General features: G+C 39.4%; 1 protein-coding gene across 1 annotated transcript in view; it reads left to right on the top strand.

The window, feature by feature from the left end:
- LOC124286526 (phospholipid phosphatase-related protein type 5-like) overlaps window positions 1-7,341 on the top strand; it is a 38,500-nt gene extending 31,159 nt beyond the window's left edge. The window contains exons 6-10 of the mRNA XM_046722899.1: window positions 3,925-4,102; window positions 4,878-4,935; window positions 5,517-5,693; window positions 6,768-6,866; window positions 7,139-7,341. Coding sequence (XP_046578855.1) covers window positions 3,925-4,102; window positions 4,878-4,935; window positions 5,517-5,693; window positions 6,768-6,866; window positions 7,139-7,336 — 710 coding nt within the window. The 3' untranslated portion in view covers window positions 7,337-7,341. The remainder of the gene's footprint in view (window positions 1-3,924; window positions 4,103-4,877; window positions 4,936-5,516; window positions 5,694-6,767; window positions 6,867-7,138) is intronic.
- Window positions 7,342-19,908: the final 12,567 nt, after the last annotated feature.

Genomic DNA, 19,908 nt, shown 5'->3' with positions numbered 1-19,908 from the left:
TGTGCAGCAGCTCATGACAAGATGGGTGCCACATTTCTGTCAAGCTTATCATAGTCGCGACACCATCCACCCAAATGTACATTGTTACGTGTACCTGTGTCGGATGATGTTGGTATGTTAGGAAAGCGAGTTCCGAGGGGGCTGACAAACACTGAGTCACAAGGAGATGAGGATCTGGGCAGAGAATGGCCCTGGTACAATCAGAGTACACCTGGCTTGCCGCCATCTGTTGTGATCTGCGTGACTGCCAAACACTGATGTTGACGGCCAGCAGGTTTCAAATATTGGCTATTTATCCTCTTTTGCAGGTGTTAATCGGCGAAATTGGGATGTACACCTTCAGTTCCGAGCCCCAGAAGCCGGTGAGACTCCTCAGCAAACACTGTACTATGCCGCAGGTCTGTCGCCGTCTGCTGCGATTTATAGGTAGGACGGCCATGACACCTGGACTTTGATGGAGGGTGAAGGGTAAACACATGATGGGAGAGGAGCGGGATGAAAGGTCGACAGAAAGGTGGGGGAGAGTATATGTGGAGAGGAAAGGTCTGTGGGTGGGGCTGCCAGAGGTGAACAGAGTACTGGGTGGCCTGGATTGGGGGACATTAGAACTAAGGGTGAGTTGGATCATGTGAGAACTAAGGGTGAGTTGGATCATGTGAGAACTAAGGGTGAGTTGATCATGTGAGAACTAAGGGTGAGTTTATCATGTGAGAACTAAGGATGAGTTTGATCATGTGAGAACTAAGGGTGAGTTGGATCATGTGAGAACTAAGGGTGAGTTGGATCATGTGAGAACTAAGGGTGAGTTGGTTGGGGAACTAATGTGTGGAACTAAGGTGGGTGAGTTGGCATGTGATGAGAACTAAGGGTGAGCTGGTTGGGGCATGTGAGAACTAAGGGTGAGTTGGGACATGCTATGGGTGGATAGGTTGTTGGGGCACAGGAAAACTGAGGATGGGTAGGTTAGGGCACATAAGAACTAACAGTGGTTATGTTGGGGCACATGAGAACTAACAGTGGTTATGATAGGCACATGAGAACTAACAGTGGTTATGATAGGCACATGAGAACTAACAGTGGTTATGTTAGGGCACATGAGAACTAACAGTGGTTATGATGGGCACATGAGAACTAAAAGTGGTTATGTTAGGGCACATGAGAACTAATAGTGGTTATGTTGGGCACATGAGAACTAATAGTGGTTATGTTGTGTCACTATGGGTAGGTTAGGGAACTAAGAACTAGTGGTTATGTTGGGGCACATGATAACTAATAGAACTAATGGGCACATGAGTAGGTTTAGGTTAGGGAACATAAGAACTAACAGTGGTTATGTTGGGGCACATGAGAACTAAGGATAGGTAGGTTTGGGCACATGAGAACTAATAGTGGTTATGTTGGGGCACATGAGAACTAAGGATAGGTAGGTTTGGGCACATGAGAACTAATAGTGGTTATGTTGGGGCACATGAGAACTAAGGATAGGTAGGTTTGGGCACATGAGAACTAATAGTGGTTATGTTGGGGCACATGAGAACTAAGGATAGGTAGGTTTGGGCACATGAGAACTAATAGTGGTTATGTTGGGGCACATGAGAACTAAGGATAGGTAGGTTTGGGCACATGAGAACTAATAGTGGTTATGATGGGCACATGAGAACTAAGGATAGGTAGGTTTGACGCAGGAGATTTTAGGATTGGTTGGGGTCACATGGGTAGTGAATGGGTCAAAGTTAACATAATTATGGATAGCGGCCGTATCCATTGCTTTGCAACAGTAAATAGATCTATATCAAAACATGACAGTTCAATAAAGAAGTTGTTATCGATAAACTTTGTCTACTTTGTCATGCATTAACTTCTAGGAAATACCCATAGAGTAATAGTCAGTATGTAAATAGTTGACACAACAACAGCATATTTGAGCAATGTGACAATTAGATGGAGCATGTTTGGGTTTGGAGAGTGTCAAGGGTGGTGTAGTTAGGAGGCAGGGTGCAGAATGAACTGGTCAGCCTCCATTTTACTGGAGTCCTTCAAAGTGTTAAGAGGAAGAGGCGAGTGGCAATTGGTTTGGGGCTGAAGGAAGAGTGAGACAATTTGTTGTGATGTGGGCACAATTAGGTTTAGGACCACAGTAGAAGGGTAGATGTATATGTAGGATTAGGAGTACAATTAGGTTTAGGACCACGGTAGAAGGGTAGAAGTATATGTAGGATTGGTAGTACAATTAGGATTAGGACCACGGTAGAAGGGTAGATGTATATGTAGGATTGGGAGTACAATTAGGATCCAGAAGGGTAGATGTATATGTAGGATTGACCACGGTAGAAGGGTAGATGTATATGTAGGATTGGGAGTACAATTAGGAGTAGGACCACGGAAGGGTAGAAGGGATAGATGTATATGGCTGAAGGATTGGGAGTACAATTAGGATTAGGACCACGGTAGAAGGGTAGATGTATATGTAGGATTAGGAGTACAATTAGGTTTAGGACCACGGTAGAAGGGTAGATGTATATGTAGGATTGGGAGTACAGAATTAGGTTTAGGACCACGGTAGAAGGGTAGATGTATATGTAGGATTGGGAGTACAATTAGGTTTAGGACCACGGTAGAAGGGTAGATGTATATGTAGGATTGGGAGTACAATTAGGTTTAGGACCACGGTAGAAGGGTAGATGTATATGTAGGATTGGGAGTACCATTAGGTTTAGGACCACGGTAGAAGGGTAGATGTATATGTAGGATTGGGAGTGCATGCTACTGCATGTCTGAACTTCCAAGTTGAAACAATAAGTAAAATCGGAAATCTACACAGCAAATAATTGTGAAACCAACAAATAACAACAAAATATTGTACAAAAAATTATAGTAGTACAAAAATAACTTGGGTTTAAGGTCAATACAAATTACTGGTAAGTATTTAAGATGGAAGCATGCATACAGGACTGACAGCTGCTACACTTGTGCCAGCAGTGCGTTGTGCAACATCAGTGGTAGTGAGGGGCTGAGTGTTGAGTAGTTACTGTTATACATACCACACAGCTTAACAGGGAGGGTACAAAGGATTATGATTAATGGAATATTATGAGAATTAAGGACTACAAAATTTCAGTGATAATTTTGACAGTCATGACATGTAAGAACCACTAAAGATATGAGTATGTATTGTGAAGAGGATTATAATTAAGTGGAATATTATTGGAATTAAGAACCACAAAGGAGTTTTTCTGTGGGATGATGGTTATCTGTACTGTGATGAAAGAAACTTGATTATGTGATATTCGTGCTTTCAAGAAGATGTGAATATGTTAGCACCGTGATATTTCTGCTCTTGTGACTTTCAATTATTTGTTTACATTTCTACTACAAATGCTATTGGGAATATTGTGAATGTCATTTGTCGGTATATAATGCAAGACAAAGTTTAGACGTCTAGAGGTTATTCTGTCTTTTCCTTGTTCCAGTTCTAATGGACATGTGACGACATAATATGTAATAAGGCCATTACTGCATACTGTGTTAAGATACTAGAGATCGAAACATGCCACCATGACAACCTTGTTCAGAATGCCTCATGGCAAATATTTCTCTCTGTAAATCATCATAAACATGATGCAAGGCACAGACAGCAAAGAACCAGTCTGTGTGAGATGCTGCATTACAATACTGCAGTGCAGATCTAGCATTAACACATTTATGCTCCGCAGTAAATGAAATTTTTAGATGAAATGCGTTTTATGATTAGAAAAAAACAAAAACAATATTTTTGTACTAGGATATGAACTAAAATTACCAGAAAAGCGAGATGCTATCATGATCCTGCTTCATTATTGCTACTCTGAGCAGCATCGTGACGAAGTTACTTCCAGTGGCAAAATTTCGTTGTTAGCTGTTACTTATTTGTGTTCCTGTTTCCAGGAGTGTTTCTGTTCGGAGCCTTTGCACTGATGGTCTTTGTGGACATCATTAAGGTGGTCGTGGGCCGTCTACGCCCCGACTTCCTGGAAGTGTGTCAGCTGAACCACACCCGCTGCGTCACCACCGGTGGGGACGAGATGTGTCTCAACACAAACAAGTTCGACCTCAGGGAGGCCAGGTGAGCTTCATTATTCTTATCAATCATGTCATTTTTGACTTCAATGAGTTGTATCAAATATAGGAATTGTTACAACAATCAAAGAAAACTTGTGTGAATTAGAAAGGCTGAAGTTCCATGGTAAAAAGTGAAAATAACATATATTTGTTATGTTAAAAATGTATCTTATGTGAAATTTGTATCTGTAATTTGACAGGTAGTGCTTTGGTCACACTTAGAAGATGAGTAGCATGGAAAATCCATGACAGATAAATATAACTAAGTTATCTTCATTAACTTCAACAATATTTTATTTATTATTGTATATGCTCATGTTAGTAAAGTAAACTCAGACATCTTCAACTGTCGTCCGTGTGTTTAAATGTTCTGTCTGTCATTCCGACAGAAGCATGTTCGTCTGTGACACTGACATTAATATTTTCATCTGTCATTCTCTCATTAATACTGAGATTAAAAATCTTCCACTGGAGTTAGGACAATTAACAATCTGAAGATTTTCAAATCCAAACTGAAGACATACCTGTTTAAGAAAACATACAGTGTCTAACTTTTCATTCTGGAGTTGTTCGGAGAGCGCTACTGAGCTGTACTTTTGGACTGGAATTGGCTCTATATAAATGTTTTCATGATGATGATTAAAAGACTTCATCTTTCTTTCTCCTCACAGTAATGTCTGTCACTCTCACAGTAAAGTTACGTCTGTCACCCTGCCATAAAAATAGTTGTCTGTCATTCTCATATAACCTGATCTTTCATGTTCTTCTCAATGTTGCAGGACGTCATTTCCCTCCCTGAATGCCTCCTTGACGTCCTACTCAGCCATATTTATAGCTGTGAGTAATCAGCCTGTTTAGTCAGTCATGTCTCTGTGTGCAGTATTTAGGCAGAGAAGTGGACAAGGAATACAATCAATGTGCAGTGTAAATCTACTTTCAGTTCACAACAGTATCTAAGCAAACTTGTCATATAGTTGATCAGGTCATACAGTTAATCAGGTCTAATAGTTGATCAAGTCAGAAAACAAATGTAGCTGGGAGAGATGTTTCCTGCATAAGAAGACAGGATTGTCCTTATGAAAAGGTTCCTGGAGCTGTATTTGAGATAACATGCAAAACTTGAGGATTGGTCCAATCGCTGCTTTTTGAAAGCATAAAAATAACATCATGTTCTTGTTTTTTCGTCTCTGTGCTATATTCTGGTAACTGAGACCAGGGTTATGCTATAATGAGTGAAAGAAAATTTGATGCACTGGTTAACAGATTATGATATAGAAGAAGATTGTCAGTCCGACAATGCTTTTCTAATCTTAGTTTTAATTTAGATTATAGGCCAATATTTAAAAGATATAAATAAGTAAGCATGATGCAAGAATTGCTGTGTATAACATTGGTTGTCTTCTCTTGTCCGTGATCAGATCTACATCCACGGTGCCATGCGGGCACACACAGTTCGCATCCTGCGTCCGTTCCTGTCTCTCATCTTTATAATGCTGTCTCTCCTGTGTGGCCTCACTGAGTACGTCCTATGTCGCAGCCACTGGACCGACGTGGCCACGGGCTTCGCCATGGGACTGGTACTGGCTCTGTACATTGTGAGTATACACCCGCCCTGGAACCACCAGTTGTCATTGTTATAAATATTCTGGTCACAGTCTACTTCAATATTGATTCTAGATCTGTCTCTGAGTAAATATCAGTTCTGTATTCAGTATTTTATTGTTTTTGTGAAATATAAAACTTGAAAGAAAATATATGCAACAAGGAACTGCAGATTACCTGTTCCGAGAAAATTAAATGGCTTTTTTTCTCGGGGATATCATGAGAAAAAGATAAGTATTATTCTGAGTATTGATGGGTTATTCTCTATATTACCCATTGTCTTTTATGAAAAGAAAATGAAGAAAAGTGAAATGTCAATCTGCAAATAATGTCCACTTTTTATATCAATTTATGACATTATATCAATGACTGGGATTGTTCAAAATGCATATGTGCAACTCTTCAATGTTTTTACACTGATGACTGTGCTGTAAAAGGTCTGTCCCTGCAAAGTTATCTCCCTTGGTCTCATTTTCCAAAGGGTGACATTGTTGATGCTGCTTCTTCAGTATAGAAGCAGGTTGTCGTCACTAGCAGTTGTATTTCAGAGAATTTATGACACCAAACATTTAAATTTTAAAAAATCAGTTCCCTTCATAAGTAGCAATACTTACAATTTTGCAAATATAACAAATTTAGACAAAACGTATTGTGCATAATGAAGAATTTAGAAGAAAAGTTGGTCCTAAGGCTTGATGATGATAAAGGGTAGATGCACAAAAGCAACTAGGTCTAGTTTTCCTAAGTTTGAAATGGCTGTTTTGAGTTGGTTCAAATGTTAAGTTTATTTTGTTAAATATTGATATTCCTTTCAGATTTACAATTTCTGTGTAAAATTGTTATTATCTGTTTAGTTCTAGAACATGTACACTACCTTGTGTGTAACAGAATATCCAACAATGTTATAGGTAGTTACAGAAGTTGTGGTTTGGAGACAATTGTATGTTAAGATGTTCTTAAGAATAAACCATGTCATTCACTGATAATGTCTCATGTAAATTACAGAAAAGGGAAACTATAATATCAAACTGATTTGTAATGACAACTGCATACTCGCTTACTTCCAGGGCATCGCTGTGTTGAACCACTTCCAGGAGAACCTGTCCCACCTGAGGCTGATGCACATCTTCAACTCCTACCTGTCTGACAACTACTATTCATTAGATGTGAGTTGAGGAACGTACATCATTTTGTAAAAGTTAGAATCTTGTGGACATGTCTTTTGAACAGTGGTGATCTTCACTTGCAATTCAAAATTCTTACATTTTCACGTTCATTCTCTTTTAAAACTTTGAATTTATTGGTTTGCAGCCTTCTATTCAAAACCGGTAAATTTTTCTTTAAATGAATAATAAATGTTTGACCAAAAATACATGAAAAAATATTTTGAGGAAATATGGTTTCCATTACGATAGGATGTGTGTTATTTTCTTTACAGGACAAATACCATTCCCGATTCACTGACTTCCCCTCCCTCCATATTCCGCGTGCGCACATGCCGCCACGGCTGTCCGACTCCAGCGACGGCAAGTACCGACGTCGCCCCCCTCACAACACGTTTCAGCGAGACCTCACCCACACTGTGGAGAACTTCCGCCGGAACTCCTACATGCAGGGATCCTCGTCTCACATGTGACTATGGACGTGGAGTTCAGGGCTGGGGAAGGGGATCTACCTGCCATCCAGTCTCCTGGAGGAGGAGAGCATTGTCCTGTACTGATGTCTCCCAGGCTCATCTCATCTCAGACATATGGTCATCTCACCTGGTCCCGTGCTAATGGTCATCTCACCTGGTCCCGTGCTAATGGTCATCTCACCTGTCCTGTGCTAATGGTCATCTCACCTGGTCCCGTGCTAATGGTCATCTCACCTGGTCCCGTGCTAATGGTCATCTCACCTGGTCTAATGGTCATCTCACCTGGTCCCGTGCTAATGGTCATCTCACCTGGTCCTGTGCTAATGGTCATCTCACCTGTCCTGTGCTAATGGTCATCTCACCTGGTCCCGTGCTAATGGTCATCTCACCTGTCCTGTGCTAATGGTCATCTCACCTGTCCTGTGCTAATGGTCATCTCACCTAGTCCTGTGCTAATGGTTATCTCACCTAGTCCTGTGCTAATGGTCATCTCACCTGTCCTGTGGTAATCATCATCTTACCTGGTCCTGTGTGAATAGTGATCTCACCTAGTCGACTGTGCTACCGGTCATCAGACCTGTCCTGTGGTAAGGATCATTTTATCTGATCCTATATGAATGGTCATCTCACCTTACTTAAATACAAACTGTCTACTTTCACAGGCTATCATCAAGCACAGCATGTTGAAGATGAACTTTTCCTCATGGTCTGGTAAGAAACAGACCTCACCCTGACATCAGAAGATCAGGCCTGTGATCACCACAAGAGAACAGGTGCTCCCATGTGATCACAATAACTCTCATCACAGACTGAGGAGGAAGTTAGTACAGCTATTGCACATAGGGAGATGCTGCTGCTGAGGTTATCAACAGTGCCTTCATGGGTTGATGTGTGTACACATTGGTTACAGATGAAACTGTTTGTGATGCAGAGAAGTGTGCCTTGATGTTTTGTGTTGAACCCAATGTGACAGAGCAGAAGACTATTTAGAAAGATGCCTTTATCCCCATCGCAAGGTGCTGAGCTGCTGTGTAAATCAGTGCATCAGTTGACACTGTGGGGGTAGCCCATACAAATCCAAATACAGTGTCCATTCTTGTGGTCATGTCTGGAGTGCATTCAGTGGACGACTCCTCCTATCCATACTGGAGTTTTCCAAAGGGTCATGTTTCTGACCAGGTGCCTGTGTTTGTTTCGGATACTGTCTGACTATATATGAATGACAGTTCATCAGTATTTTGACTGGCTACAAATGAATACATCAGATGGCTTCTCCTGTAAGCGTGTGGCCTTTGTAACACCAGACAGCCCTAATGATATTTCTTCTTTGTAATAGGCCCACAGCAATCTTTGAAGAACTAAAGGTTTTATAACTTCTATCATTCGGAACACATTGAGAACACTGAAATACAGAAACTGCCTGCTTCAAGGGATTTATCTACTATTTATCTACTTCTATCTACAGACAGAAGATGTTCCCAGTAACATTATGGCTTGGTCAGGGTGTGTTGTATTTCACTGATAATACAAGTAATAAGGTCAGGGTGTAATAAGAAAGAGGTTTAGTTCAGATCATTGCATTGAAAGCATTGTTAATATACAACTGATAGTAATAGCTATATTTTGAAAAGGGTCTGAATATCTCAATTTACCAACCGTTTTCCAATTTCACACTAAGGACGCTTAGTTTGAACAGTGACCATATCATAATCTATTATATGGTCTCTGGTTTGGATGCCTTCATAGGTCCCTGTTTGTACATAATAATATATAGATATGGATGGGACTTAGGTCCATATGCAGCGGCTCCATACAGGTGTTGAAGTCCAACATATCTGGAGCCAGCTGATGCCAAATACAACAGATCTCTCCTCTATTAATCTTCTTAGTTCTTCCAGCTCAGCAGAACTGTCATGAATTTCATGTTACATATTGATGTTTTAGAGCTGCTAAGGAACTGCTATAGGTTCAGTAACTCAAAGCATGATGTACTGGTTTGTTCTGTCTCACTCGCTCTCTTTTGCCAAAGTTTTGTCTAAGTTTCCTAAACTATGCGGAACCATTTGCATGTTTTGAACATGTATTTGGAGAACCTGCATCAGTTGTCATGGGCAGAGCTGATACCTCTGCAACATTCAAAATGAGTGAGTGAGTTTAGTTTTACGCCACTTTTAGCAATATTCCAGCAATATCACGGCAAGGGACACCAGAAATGAGCTTCACACATTGTGCCCATCTGGGGAATCAAACCTGGGTCTTCAGTGTGACAAGCAAACGCCTTAACCACTAGGCTACCCCACCGCCCCACATTCAAAATGAGAGCATTATGTTTCTGCACATCTCCAAATAATCATTATTATTTACATCTCCCAAAACATTATTATTTTCTTGCAACTGAAAAAAAGGAAGATATTTTTTTAAATTCTGAATGTAACCCAAATCATTGTCAGTTCTTAAATTGGGGGGACATTTCTTTGCTAAATTCAACAAAGTTAGGTTTCTAACACCTGTTAACTTGATGGGGTATCTGAGAGAGCATTAAGCCTGATTGGTCAATGAAGTTTAAACACTGAAACATGCCACTCCGTTAATTCATCAGATGACGAGAGTCAGGATCAGTGACCTTGTAAAGTAGAATCATGTGACCCTTCATTTCCGACTAACATAGGTCAGTATTCTGAACAGTATGGGTAACTGGCCCTTATCTCGGAAATTTGGTGGATTGATATCATGAGAAATGGATTATGTGACACATAAATATTATTTTCAACCAGAATCTCCGCCAAGTCTGAACAATTCAGCAGTTTATTAAGAAACAGAAAAGTGATAATTTAACAACTAAAAGATGATAATTTGGAACACTAGAGCGCCCATTTAAAGAAAATTTATGTTTTGGCAACACACCACATGGGGCTGAATATATATTTTACGTGCTTTTTGATATTATTTTTAAAATTCATGTTGGAAAAAGAGACAGCTCTCAAAACACAAGTTAAACTCTGCAGTGTTCTGCATGTATACAATCAGTCCAGCTCGTCTAGTGATCCTGCAAGCTTCATTGTTAACTGCTTGGATCCCATAGAGGGAGGAGCATGTTTTTTATCATTTTTCAGACTTTTAAATTTGTCTTAAAAGATCAAATTATATTTTTGAAGTATTAACAGGGATTTAGCATTTATTGATTCCACCTTGAGCCAAATCAAAAACATTTCATATGCATTATTTATTATACATTGCTAATTTATTTCACAAGTACATATAGTCAGGTGAGAATGTTTATCCATCTTTTATACACTGTTGGACTATTTTATTTTTAAACCATTCATTTATGTTCAGTAGTATATACTGAAGTCCTAATATATACCCAACTTAAGAAGCATGAGACTGACTGCCTGATGGATGATAACGGTGCCCAACAAGCATTTTGATTGGCTTACATGCTAAAAATATGTCATATGGATAATGCTATGTATACGTACTGCTTAGCTGACAACAATTTACCATTTTACTAAACATTGGTTTTGAAACTGGGGAAATCAGGTTGCAACACAATGATACTGATTTAAGGAGATATATCAGTTATTTTGATATTGAATAAAAGTTTTCTGTGTTGTATTGTATATTTATGTATATCTACCCGGTATATTACATTTCTCGGGATTACCTCTTGATATCAGTGTTGTACAAAGACATATGTTATCTGTATTATTGCAACAACCTGTACTGGCATACAATATAGTAGACAAGATGGAGTCTCACACTGTACATGGTGGTAAACTTGTCTCACATTGTACTGGCATACAATATAGTAGGTGGGAGTCTTTGTATCACATTAGTAGACAGGATGGAGTCTCACATTGTACATGGTGGTAAGCTTGTCTCACATTGTACATGGTGGTAAGCTTGTACATGGTGGTGAGCTTGTCTCACATTGTACATGGTGGTAAGCTTTATCATATTGTACATGTACATGATGGTAAGCTTGTCTCACATTGTACATGATGGTAAACTTGTCTCACATTGTACATGGTGGTGAGCTTGTCTCACATTGTACATGGTGGTAAGCTTGTCTCACATTGTACATGTACATGATGGTAAGCTTGTCTCACATTGTACAAGATGGTAAGCTTGTCTCACATTGTACAAGGTGGTAAGCTTGTCTCACATTGTACATGATGGTAAGCTTGTCTCACATTGTACAAGATGGTAAGCTTGTCTCACATTGTACATGGTGGTAAGCTTGTCTCACATTGTACAAGGTGGTAAGCTTGTCTCACATTGTACATGGTGGTAAGCTTGTCTCACATTGTACAAGATGGTAAGCTTTATCACATTGTACATGATGGTAAGCTTGTCTCAAATTGTACAAGATGGTAAGCTTGTCTCACATTGTACAAGATGGTAAGCTTGTCTCACATTGTACAAGGTGGTAAGCTTGTATCACATTGTACAAGATGGTAAGCTTGTCTCACATTGTACGTGATGGTAAGCTTGTATCACAATGTACATGATGGTAAGCTTGTCTCACATTTTACAAGATACAAGATGGTAAGCTTGTCTCACATTGTACAAGTAATCAAACTTGAGGGCTTTCTTGAACAAAGTTACAATGTACACAAAGTATATAGAAGCAAATATTGTTCTTTCATTAATCTTATGTGCATGTATTGCTTCTGTTGGCAATTGAAGAGTTAACTAGCAGACTTGTGTCTGTGTAGTGCACTTAACTAATCAGTGAGGCATGTCTGTAGTCTGGGCCCCAGTCAACAAACTGATTGTAGTGTTTACAGTTTGTTTAACAACTATGAGCCTATCAAGAAAATACTGTTGGTAAATACCAATTTGGGAATAATCTGCCTTAAGTTGTAAGGATCAGAGTGGTATGCAATAAACGTTGTGGCCCAAATACTGTCTTGTTCATCAACACGCAAACCCATCAAAAACAAACATCACACCAGTCCTAGCTCAAGGATTGTCTAAAGTCTGTATTAATGTATGGTCGTTAGGGCAATTTTAACACTAAGATCACTTTGTGGAATGGGGTCATGGACTAAGATGGACAATATGTTTTCTTGACTGAAGACACTGGAACAAGTCAGGTTCAGATGCATGTTTTCCACTTATGGCAACATGAACAATGAAGTGATGTTGAGCAGCAATGCATGATGATATTTTCTTGGACTAAAACAACGTTTGGTCAGCAATGCAAGATAGAGTTAGAATTCAGGACCCACTCTCACGAAGTGATAATAGCACTAACACCAATCTGACAGTTCTAATAATGGTCTATCTGCTAAGATTGCTTTGTTTAAGTGAGTGCTGGATTTCAGCCATGGCACTTGTTTCACAGTCATCCTATGTAGTCGACTAAAGACAACTCGAGAACCAAGAAAGACAACTCGAGAACCAAGAAAGACACCTCTGGTACTGCTGCCTACATATATCTGCCTTGCATTCTTCATATATTATCCTACAATGTACCTTCAATCGTTTGTCCATCTCCTATAAACTCAATGAAGAACATGTTTCAGCCTGTCACAGGTACATACAGAACCAACCTGAAGACATGGTTGGTTGATCTCAGATTCCGTGCTGAATGAAATGTAATTCACTTTCAATGATGAGTCATCTATGAACATGTCATGACACCGTTGTCTTCTGTATCATATATGTCACGTTAGGCCCGACAATATTGGGCAGTGACTCGATGGTATTTGTCATTTTCATATTCCTATATGTAACACATGTTATATTTGGGATTACACTTTCTTAGTAAAGAACAGATTCTAGTACTTTTTTGGGGTTGAGTCCCATCCGGGATTTCTGTGGAAGCCGCGGTGGCTGAGCGGTCTAGGCATCTGACTTTGTGTGCTGGCGATTAGGCGCCTGACTCTGAGGGTGTGGGTTCGAATCCCAGATGACTCAACCCCAAAAAAACTAGAATCTGTTCTTTACTAAGAAAGTGTAATCCCAAATATAACATGTTACATTTGACCACTTTCTAAAATGGCATTGTGTATTTCATATTCCTTCATGTAAGTAACTCTGGAGCTAGAACAAAGTGGAATATGTTTATGGTATTAAAACTTGAATTGACAACTGTGTTTGTTTTATATATAAGATGTGTTTATGACTCAAGGAACATCTATTGTTGTCTGTACTAAAGACAGTTCAGAGATTTACACAAACTCGAAAGGTTTGATTCTCTTTGTACCCTGGCCAGATACAGGAGCTCTACAGAAAAAGAAAAACTGTTCATCTGTAACAGCTCAAGAAAGATGTAGAACTTTCGAAAACTTTTAATCCTGTTTGATATGCCACTACATAATCATACATGAGCTTGTGAGAAAGGCTCAGAAAAAATGCAATCAATTCTTTATTCTCATTGTCTGCATGTGAACGAATAGTGGCCAGGGGTCTGTATTCCACAAGGTCTGTATTGAACTGGAATGGTCACAATGTTGTCGTATCTGGCAACATACTCTCAGACAGGTCATGTATACTCAAGAGCCACATCTTCTTTCCAAGCCCTGCAGTCAGAGTCACACTTTCAGTTACTTTAAACAAAAGCATAAGAAAACAAACGCTGATGCAGGTCTTAGACTAGTCTGTCTCACAGTCCCTGAACCACATTATTTTCCCTACTGCCTGGCCCTCCCTGCAATGCTAAAGCCCTAAATGAAGCAAGTCTATATTTCCCCAGGTTCAGGAGCTCATTTTCAATTTAAAGGGGTAAATTTGTTACTCACAAAATTATATATATATTCAGGGACTAAGCGTCAGTCTAGTCTCTTAGACTTTTACCATAGACATAGCTAAACCAGGAACATAATCTGGGTGAGCAGAGTTGCAACCCACTATAATGCGTCCCCCCAACCCGGTAGTACATGTCTACAAACCTGATGACCCCATTAACTCCCCAGAACAAAATTGGTGAACCCCCTAAGCATAGAAGTTTCTTGCTGACAAACCCAAGAACATAATCTGGGCAACCGGAGTTGGCACCCACAATCCTGTGTTTCTGGTAGATTACTTGGTTAGCATGCCTCAAACACCTGCACGAGATCATGGGTGTTTGACCTCCACTATAATCTCAATTTATTGTCTGGCCAACGTGATAATGAAAATGAACTTGAATGTTTTATGGTTCCTTTATTTGATCAGTTTTACTGAAGTCCTGAAGCACAAAGAAGAACTTGACCAGGTTCTGTGTAGCAAAACGTCTAACCATTCATCGTCAGGAGAGCCAGAACACTGACTAGGACAACATACAGAGACCAGCAGAGCGTTGGGGACAATGTTGTTCAACCAAGCTGTCCATGCAGGATTCTTGTTTCAAAGCTTTCAAAAACCATAAGAATAACATAAAGTGCGTAACATTTAAACATGACAATTAGACAAATCAATCTGTTTGTAAACAAATCAGTCTGTTTGTGGACAAAGTCTCTGGAGTTTGTCACTTCAACGTCCCCTGCATGGCATTCAGCTAAGTCAACTGAACAAGCGACAAGGTGTACAAAGTACAGCCGACAGGTTCTACAGGATGACGACCACACTCTTCAGGAACTGCAATGGTGTAGCAGTCTGAACGACACAATCTGCATGTCGACATCAGATGATGGTGCTACCAGCATTGGCAAAAACGTGTGGGAGCAGAAACTTTATAATAAGACCATATTATATGCTCCCTGGTCGAAACATAACCTTTAGCAGAGGTGGCGTTGATGTATGGAATTAGCTTCCAGTAAAAACCAACAACTATCGGTAAGCACTCAAGGCCATATTCTTAAAACAAACAGTATGACAGCCTATTTGATAAGATGGGCTATGTTATTAACATTAACGCCGATATATTCAAAAAAGAAAACGTAACTTCTGACAAGACAATCTGAAGGATTTTGAGTGACATCACCATGACATCACATTGGCAGGAAAGAAGTTGAAATGTGGCACCTGTCACTCACCTGTCACTGGTAACTGGTGAAGAAGAGATTCAACGGAATCAGCTGACCTCAAATTGCCTGTAAACCTGTCCTGACGACAGACACACTAACATCATCTTAATCCTCGCCATGACATGATAACGGACAGGGGGATATGGAGATAAGCAAAGCATCAGGCTGCATAATGTGTATATGTTCTGAACTACAAAAGAAACCTAAAAGGTTTTACTGACTGAGTCTAGTTTTACGCCGCTTTTTAGCAATATTCCAGCAATATCACGGCGGGGACACCAGAAAATGTACACATTGTACCCATGTGGGGAATCGAACCCGGGTCTCCGGCGTGACAAGCGAACGCTGTAACCATTAGGCTACCCCACCGTCCCCTAAAAGGTTTTAACTGAGCTAATGTAGTTGGTTGGTTTGTTGTTTAACGCTGCACTCAGCAATATTCCAGCTATATGGCGGCGGTCTGTAAATAATCGAGTCTGGGCCAGATAATCCGGTGATTAACAGCATGAGCATCGATATACGCAAATGGGATACGATTATATGTGTCAACCAAGTCAGCGAGCCTGACCACCTTATCCCGTTAGTCGCCTTTTACGACAAGCATGGGTTACCGAAGACCAGTGGGGCGGTGGGGTAGTCTCGTGGTTAAAGCGTTCGTTCGTCATGCCGAAGACCCGGGTTCGATTCCCAACATGGGTATAATGTGTGAAGCCCATTTCTGGTGTCCCCCGCCGTGATATTGCTTGAATACTGCGAAAAGCGGCGTAAAACCATACTCACTCACTTAAGACCAGTTCTAACCCGGATCTTTACTGAAAGCTTAACGCAACCAAACGAGTATATAAACCATCTCCGTGATGTAGTGGCCAGAACGCGTCTATGACGGAAAGACGTTGTTTTGATATCATCACCAACCAATACCCAAAAGCTACCAAGGCGGTATGCTACTTGTTGTTACCTTTCCTGGAGCTCGGCATTAAGGGAATACACATGAACTGACGGCCCCGGAATCAGTATAAAGTCTTGGTTGGGTATCTATGCTACACTGCTATCGTAGTGTCTTACCTGCGAATTCATAATGCTACCATATTTGTAGCATAAATTCTTCTTTGACTAATTATTCCAATCATTTTTCCGTTGCTTTTTGACTGTTTTTTCGTTACTTCCAATTGAAAGTTCGAATATCTTCTCTTAATTTAAATTATTTTCTCACTGTATCTATCATTTTCTCGATACTTCAAGTTTCTTTCAATACTCGAAATTTTGAAGGTTTGAAAGAAACTTGTAGCCAAAACATAGTCGAAACAACAAGAAAATAATTGAAATTCCAAGTCAGTGTTGGAAGCAACGCGGGACCTGAGTGCTAGGACGATCGTAACGCCCATACTTTAACAAATCAAACAACATGGCGTAACAAATCAGATTTGGCTATTCCTAAATTTCGCACCTCAATTCTCCAAAAGTCATTTATTTATGATTCTGCATGTTTATGGAATGCTCTTTCCTCTACAACAAATGTACAAATTCATTATCATCGTTTACATCAAAGTTATCTGGAAAAGAAAATGACGAAGTTCCAAAATATTTTCTATTTGGTGAAAGAAAGACAAATATACTACACACGAAGTTCGTGTAGTTCATTACATGCAGATCTTTTTCGTATTGATTTATCAGAGAGTAAAGTTGGCAATTCGGTGGAAGATGCTCACCATTTCTTTTTAAAACGTCCACAATTTGTCAGCTGCCGTTTTGATCTGACTTTGAACTATCAAAAGTTCACTTAGACATTGATACCATTCTTTACGGCAACCCTGCTCTGCCAAATACTATTAATGAAAATATCTTTAGTAATGTGCATAAATACATTGTACGAAGTAAGCGCTTCGATTAATGAATAACATGTCTTTATATTAGCATGTCCATTCATTACTGTTCATGTTTCTGATTCGAGCGGGCGGTAATAAGTTACATAACGTGTGCCCAATCCCTTTCAACATTGAATAAAATATATTCAAACAAACAAACATTAACATAATAGTATTGCATTTTAACGGGGGGACAATTCGGGGGAAATCCTTAAGAGTTACCTGCTCCTTGATCAACTCTCTCGCCAGGGTGGCTAGCAGACGACACACGAGTGTAGGACAGGAAAAGTAAAGCTGTCTCTATCACTAACAGTTCGTGGACGGAAACATAGGCTTCAGGTGCAGAGGCTGACAAGGTAAGTACTGCTTTTAAAGAGAATGTTATGTAACTCCTCTGTCTTGAATTCCACCCAAACAGCTACAGAATTAAGTGTTGGACGTGCGCTGGGTTCGGCCCAAAGCCATGAATACATGGACATTTTGTTCTCACATTTTCTGTAAAGCTGTTAGATAATAAAGACTTGTGACACAGTACTTTTATCAGTTTACCATAGAAGAGTAAGAATGGCGAAAGTTGCTGTCCTTTTATGAATAACAGCTTCACGACAACACTTACCGCTGCCTGTTTTTCAAAACATTTCAGGGGTAGTGGGGTGTTTCAGGTTTCAATCAGATACATTCTTTATGTTCTGTAACTGTAAAACATCACATTAACTTCCATAAGACAACTTTACTTGAAACACAATACATCATCCGAGTATTCACATTGTCATAGCGATGCAGTATACCTCATAAAGCATGCAGTCGTATGAAGCATGAAAACATATAATCCGAGGATACTGCCTATGTGTAACTTCAATGTGATAAATAGTTCGCCCTGATTGACAGACATCAATTTTCACCCATAACATCAAAAGACCATCAAAAACTCCGATGTTGGTAGAAAATTTTCGCTAAGATTTCCCACAATGAAGCACACAGGCAAGTAAATTTGTTCAAATTTGCCTCAGTTCACGAAAATGTGTCATAAGTAATTTGACTATAAACCTTCTTAGTTCTAGCACCTCACAGGCTGCAGTTTTGGTTATCCGGGGTAATAATGTCCATTATGCTGTATGAAATAAGGCTACTTTTTTTTACTATTAAAACATGGGCCATTCTTTGTTTTTAACCTTTGTGCGAAAAAAGTGGACATTTGCAGCAATGGGTTCAGGTGTTTATACATGAACCTTAATCCCAGTGGAATCACAAGATGTTCATGTTTATTTTATTCATACATATGTACAAAATAATAGTTTATCACCATATCAGTTTTGTCATTATTGCAGGATGTACAATGATCCACTTTACCACTGGGGCGGTGGTGTAGCCTAGTGGTTAAAGCGCTCGCTTGTCTCGCCAAAGACCGGGTTCGATTCCCCATATGGGTACAATGTGTGACGCCCATTTCTAGTGTCCCCCGTCATTATATTGCTGGAATATTGCTAAAAGCGGCATAGAACCATACTCAGTCAGTCTTACCAAATTTAGCCAATTTATCAGGTGAAACAAAGTGATATGTATACACATTTATGTAATAGTCTCTGTATGTATCCAAATTTATTGTGACGTCTCCATCAATGTAATCTTTCCTTCAATAATGCTCTGCATCAAGTGACAGTACTAACAACACATCAAAGTAGCCAGATATATGACAACACATGATTTAAAAGAGCATATTTTATTTTATTTTCATTAAAGAAACTGTACATTTAACAAGCAGATAAATTTTTTTTCACCTTGAACAAATTATTAATATTTTGCAACTAATTAATTATAAGTGTATGTCATCATCAATGAAATGCTTGTGAATTAAGTTAACTGGCAGTGTTTCATCTAATGAACTACTATCAGCTGCTATATAAGAAAACATCCTCAATGCAGTAAATATATATGGTATTACAAGTAGTATCAAAAATACATACCTCAAGACAGCTAGCTACACAGTCCTGCATATATACGAAATGACCAATGACCCTTTTATGCATAGATAATACCCTACAGTGGGCAACAGGCTTGAGCGTTGACACTGTTAAGTCTGGACAGGGGACACTTCTTTTCGAAACTGCTAATTTAAAATATTCAATGATAATTACACTAATACAAAGCAGAATTTTAGTAAACACTTTCATAAAGCTTGATGTTTCTTCATTCACGAAAACATGTTTGTTTGGGGCAAGCAAAAACCATACTTGTCTTTTAACAACATACTTATCTTTCTTGCACGGCTATCTGATAATGATTATCAGTGATTGATATTGGATATTATTTCAGGTAACAGTTACATCAGCATGGGAAAAACATTTCAAGAACTTTAAAGTAAGACTTCTACTGAAGAGTCTGACATAATGTGAGACATCTCATTGGTTCTTTTTGTACCTGTCCATGTTCATTTGCTTTTAAATATGCATTTTATTGTCTGTACCTGTCCAGATGTATCAAAAGCTTAACGCTTAGGCAACAAATTACATGTCAATATGCCATCTAAGAGAACCTACTCCAGGGAAAATGATGCATGCTTAGGTAACTTATTGGTTAAGGGTGAATATAGTCTGTGCTGTAAGCCATTTTATATATGTGAACTATATACTGTTGTATACTGGCAATATCGAACATACACATTGGCAGGGGAAAACTGCCTCGACCTTGATGTCATCTGATCATACAAAGGATGGTTTGTTTACTAAGGGATAAAAACATGTGAACAATTGAG

Source organism: Haliotis rubra, unplaced genomic scaffold (genome assembly GCF_003918875.1).
Source record: "Haliotis rubra isolate DU_JTF1 unplaced genomic scaffold, ASM391887v1 Scf385, whole genome shotgun sequence".
Classification (NCBI taxonomy): domain Eukaryota; kingdom Metazoa; phylum Mollusca; class Gastropoda; order Lepetellida; family Haliotidae; genus Haliotis; species Haliotis rubra.
The sequence above is the reverse complement of the archived record's forward strand: the minus strand, read 5'-3'. Positions and strand labels throughout refer to the sequence as shown.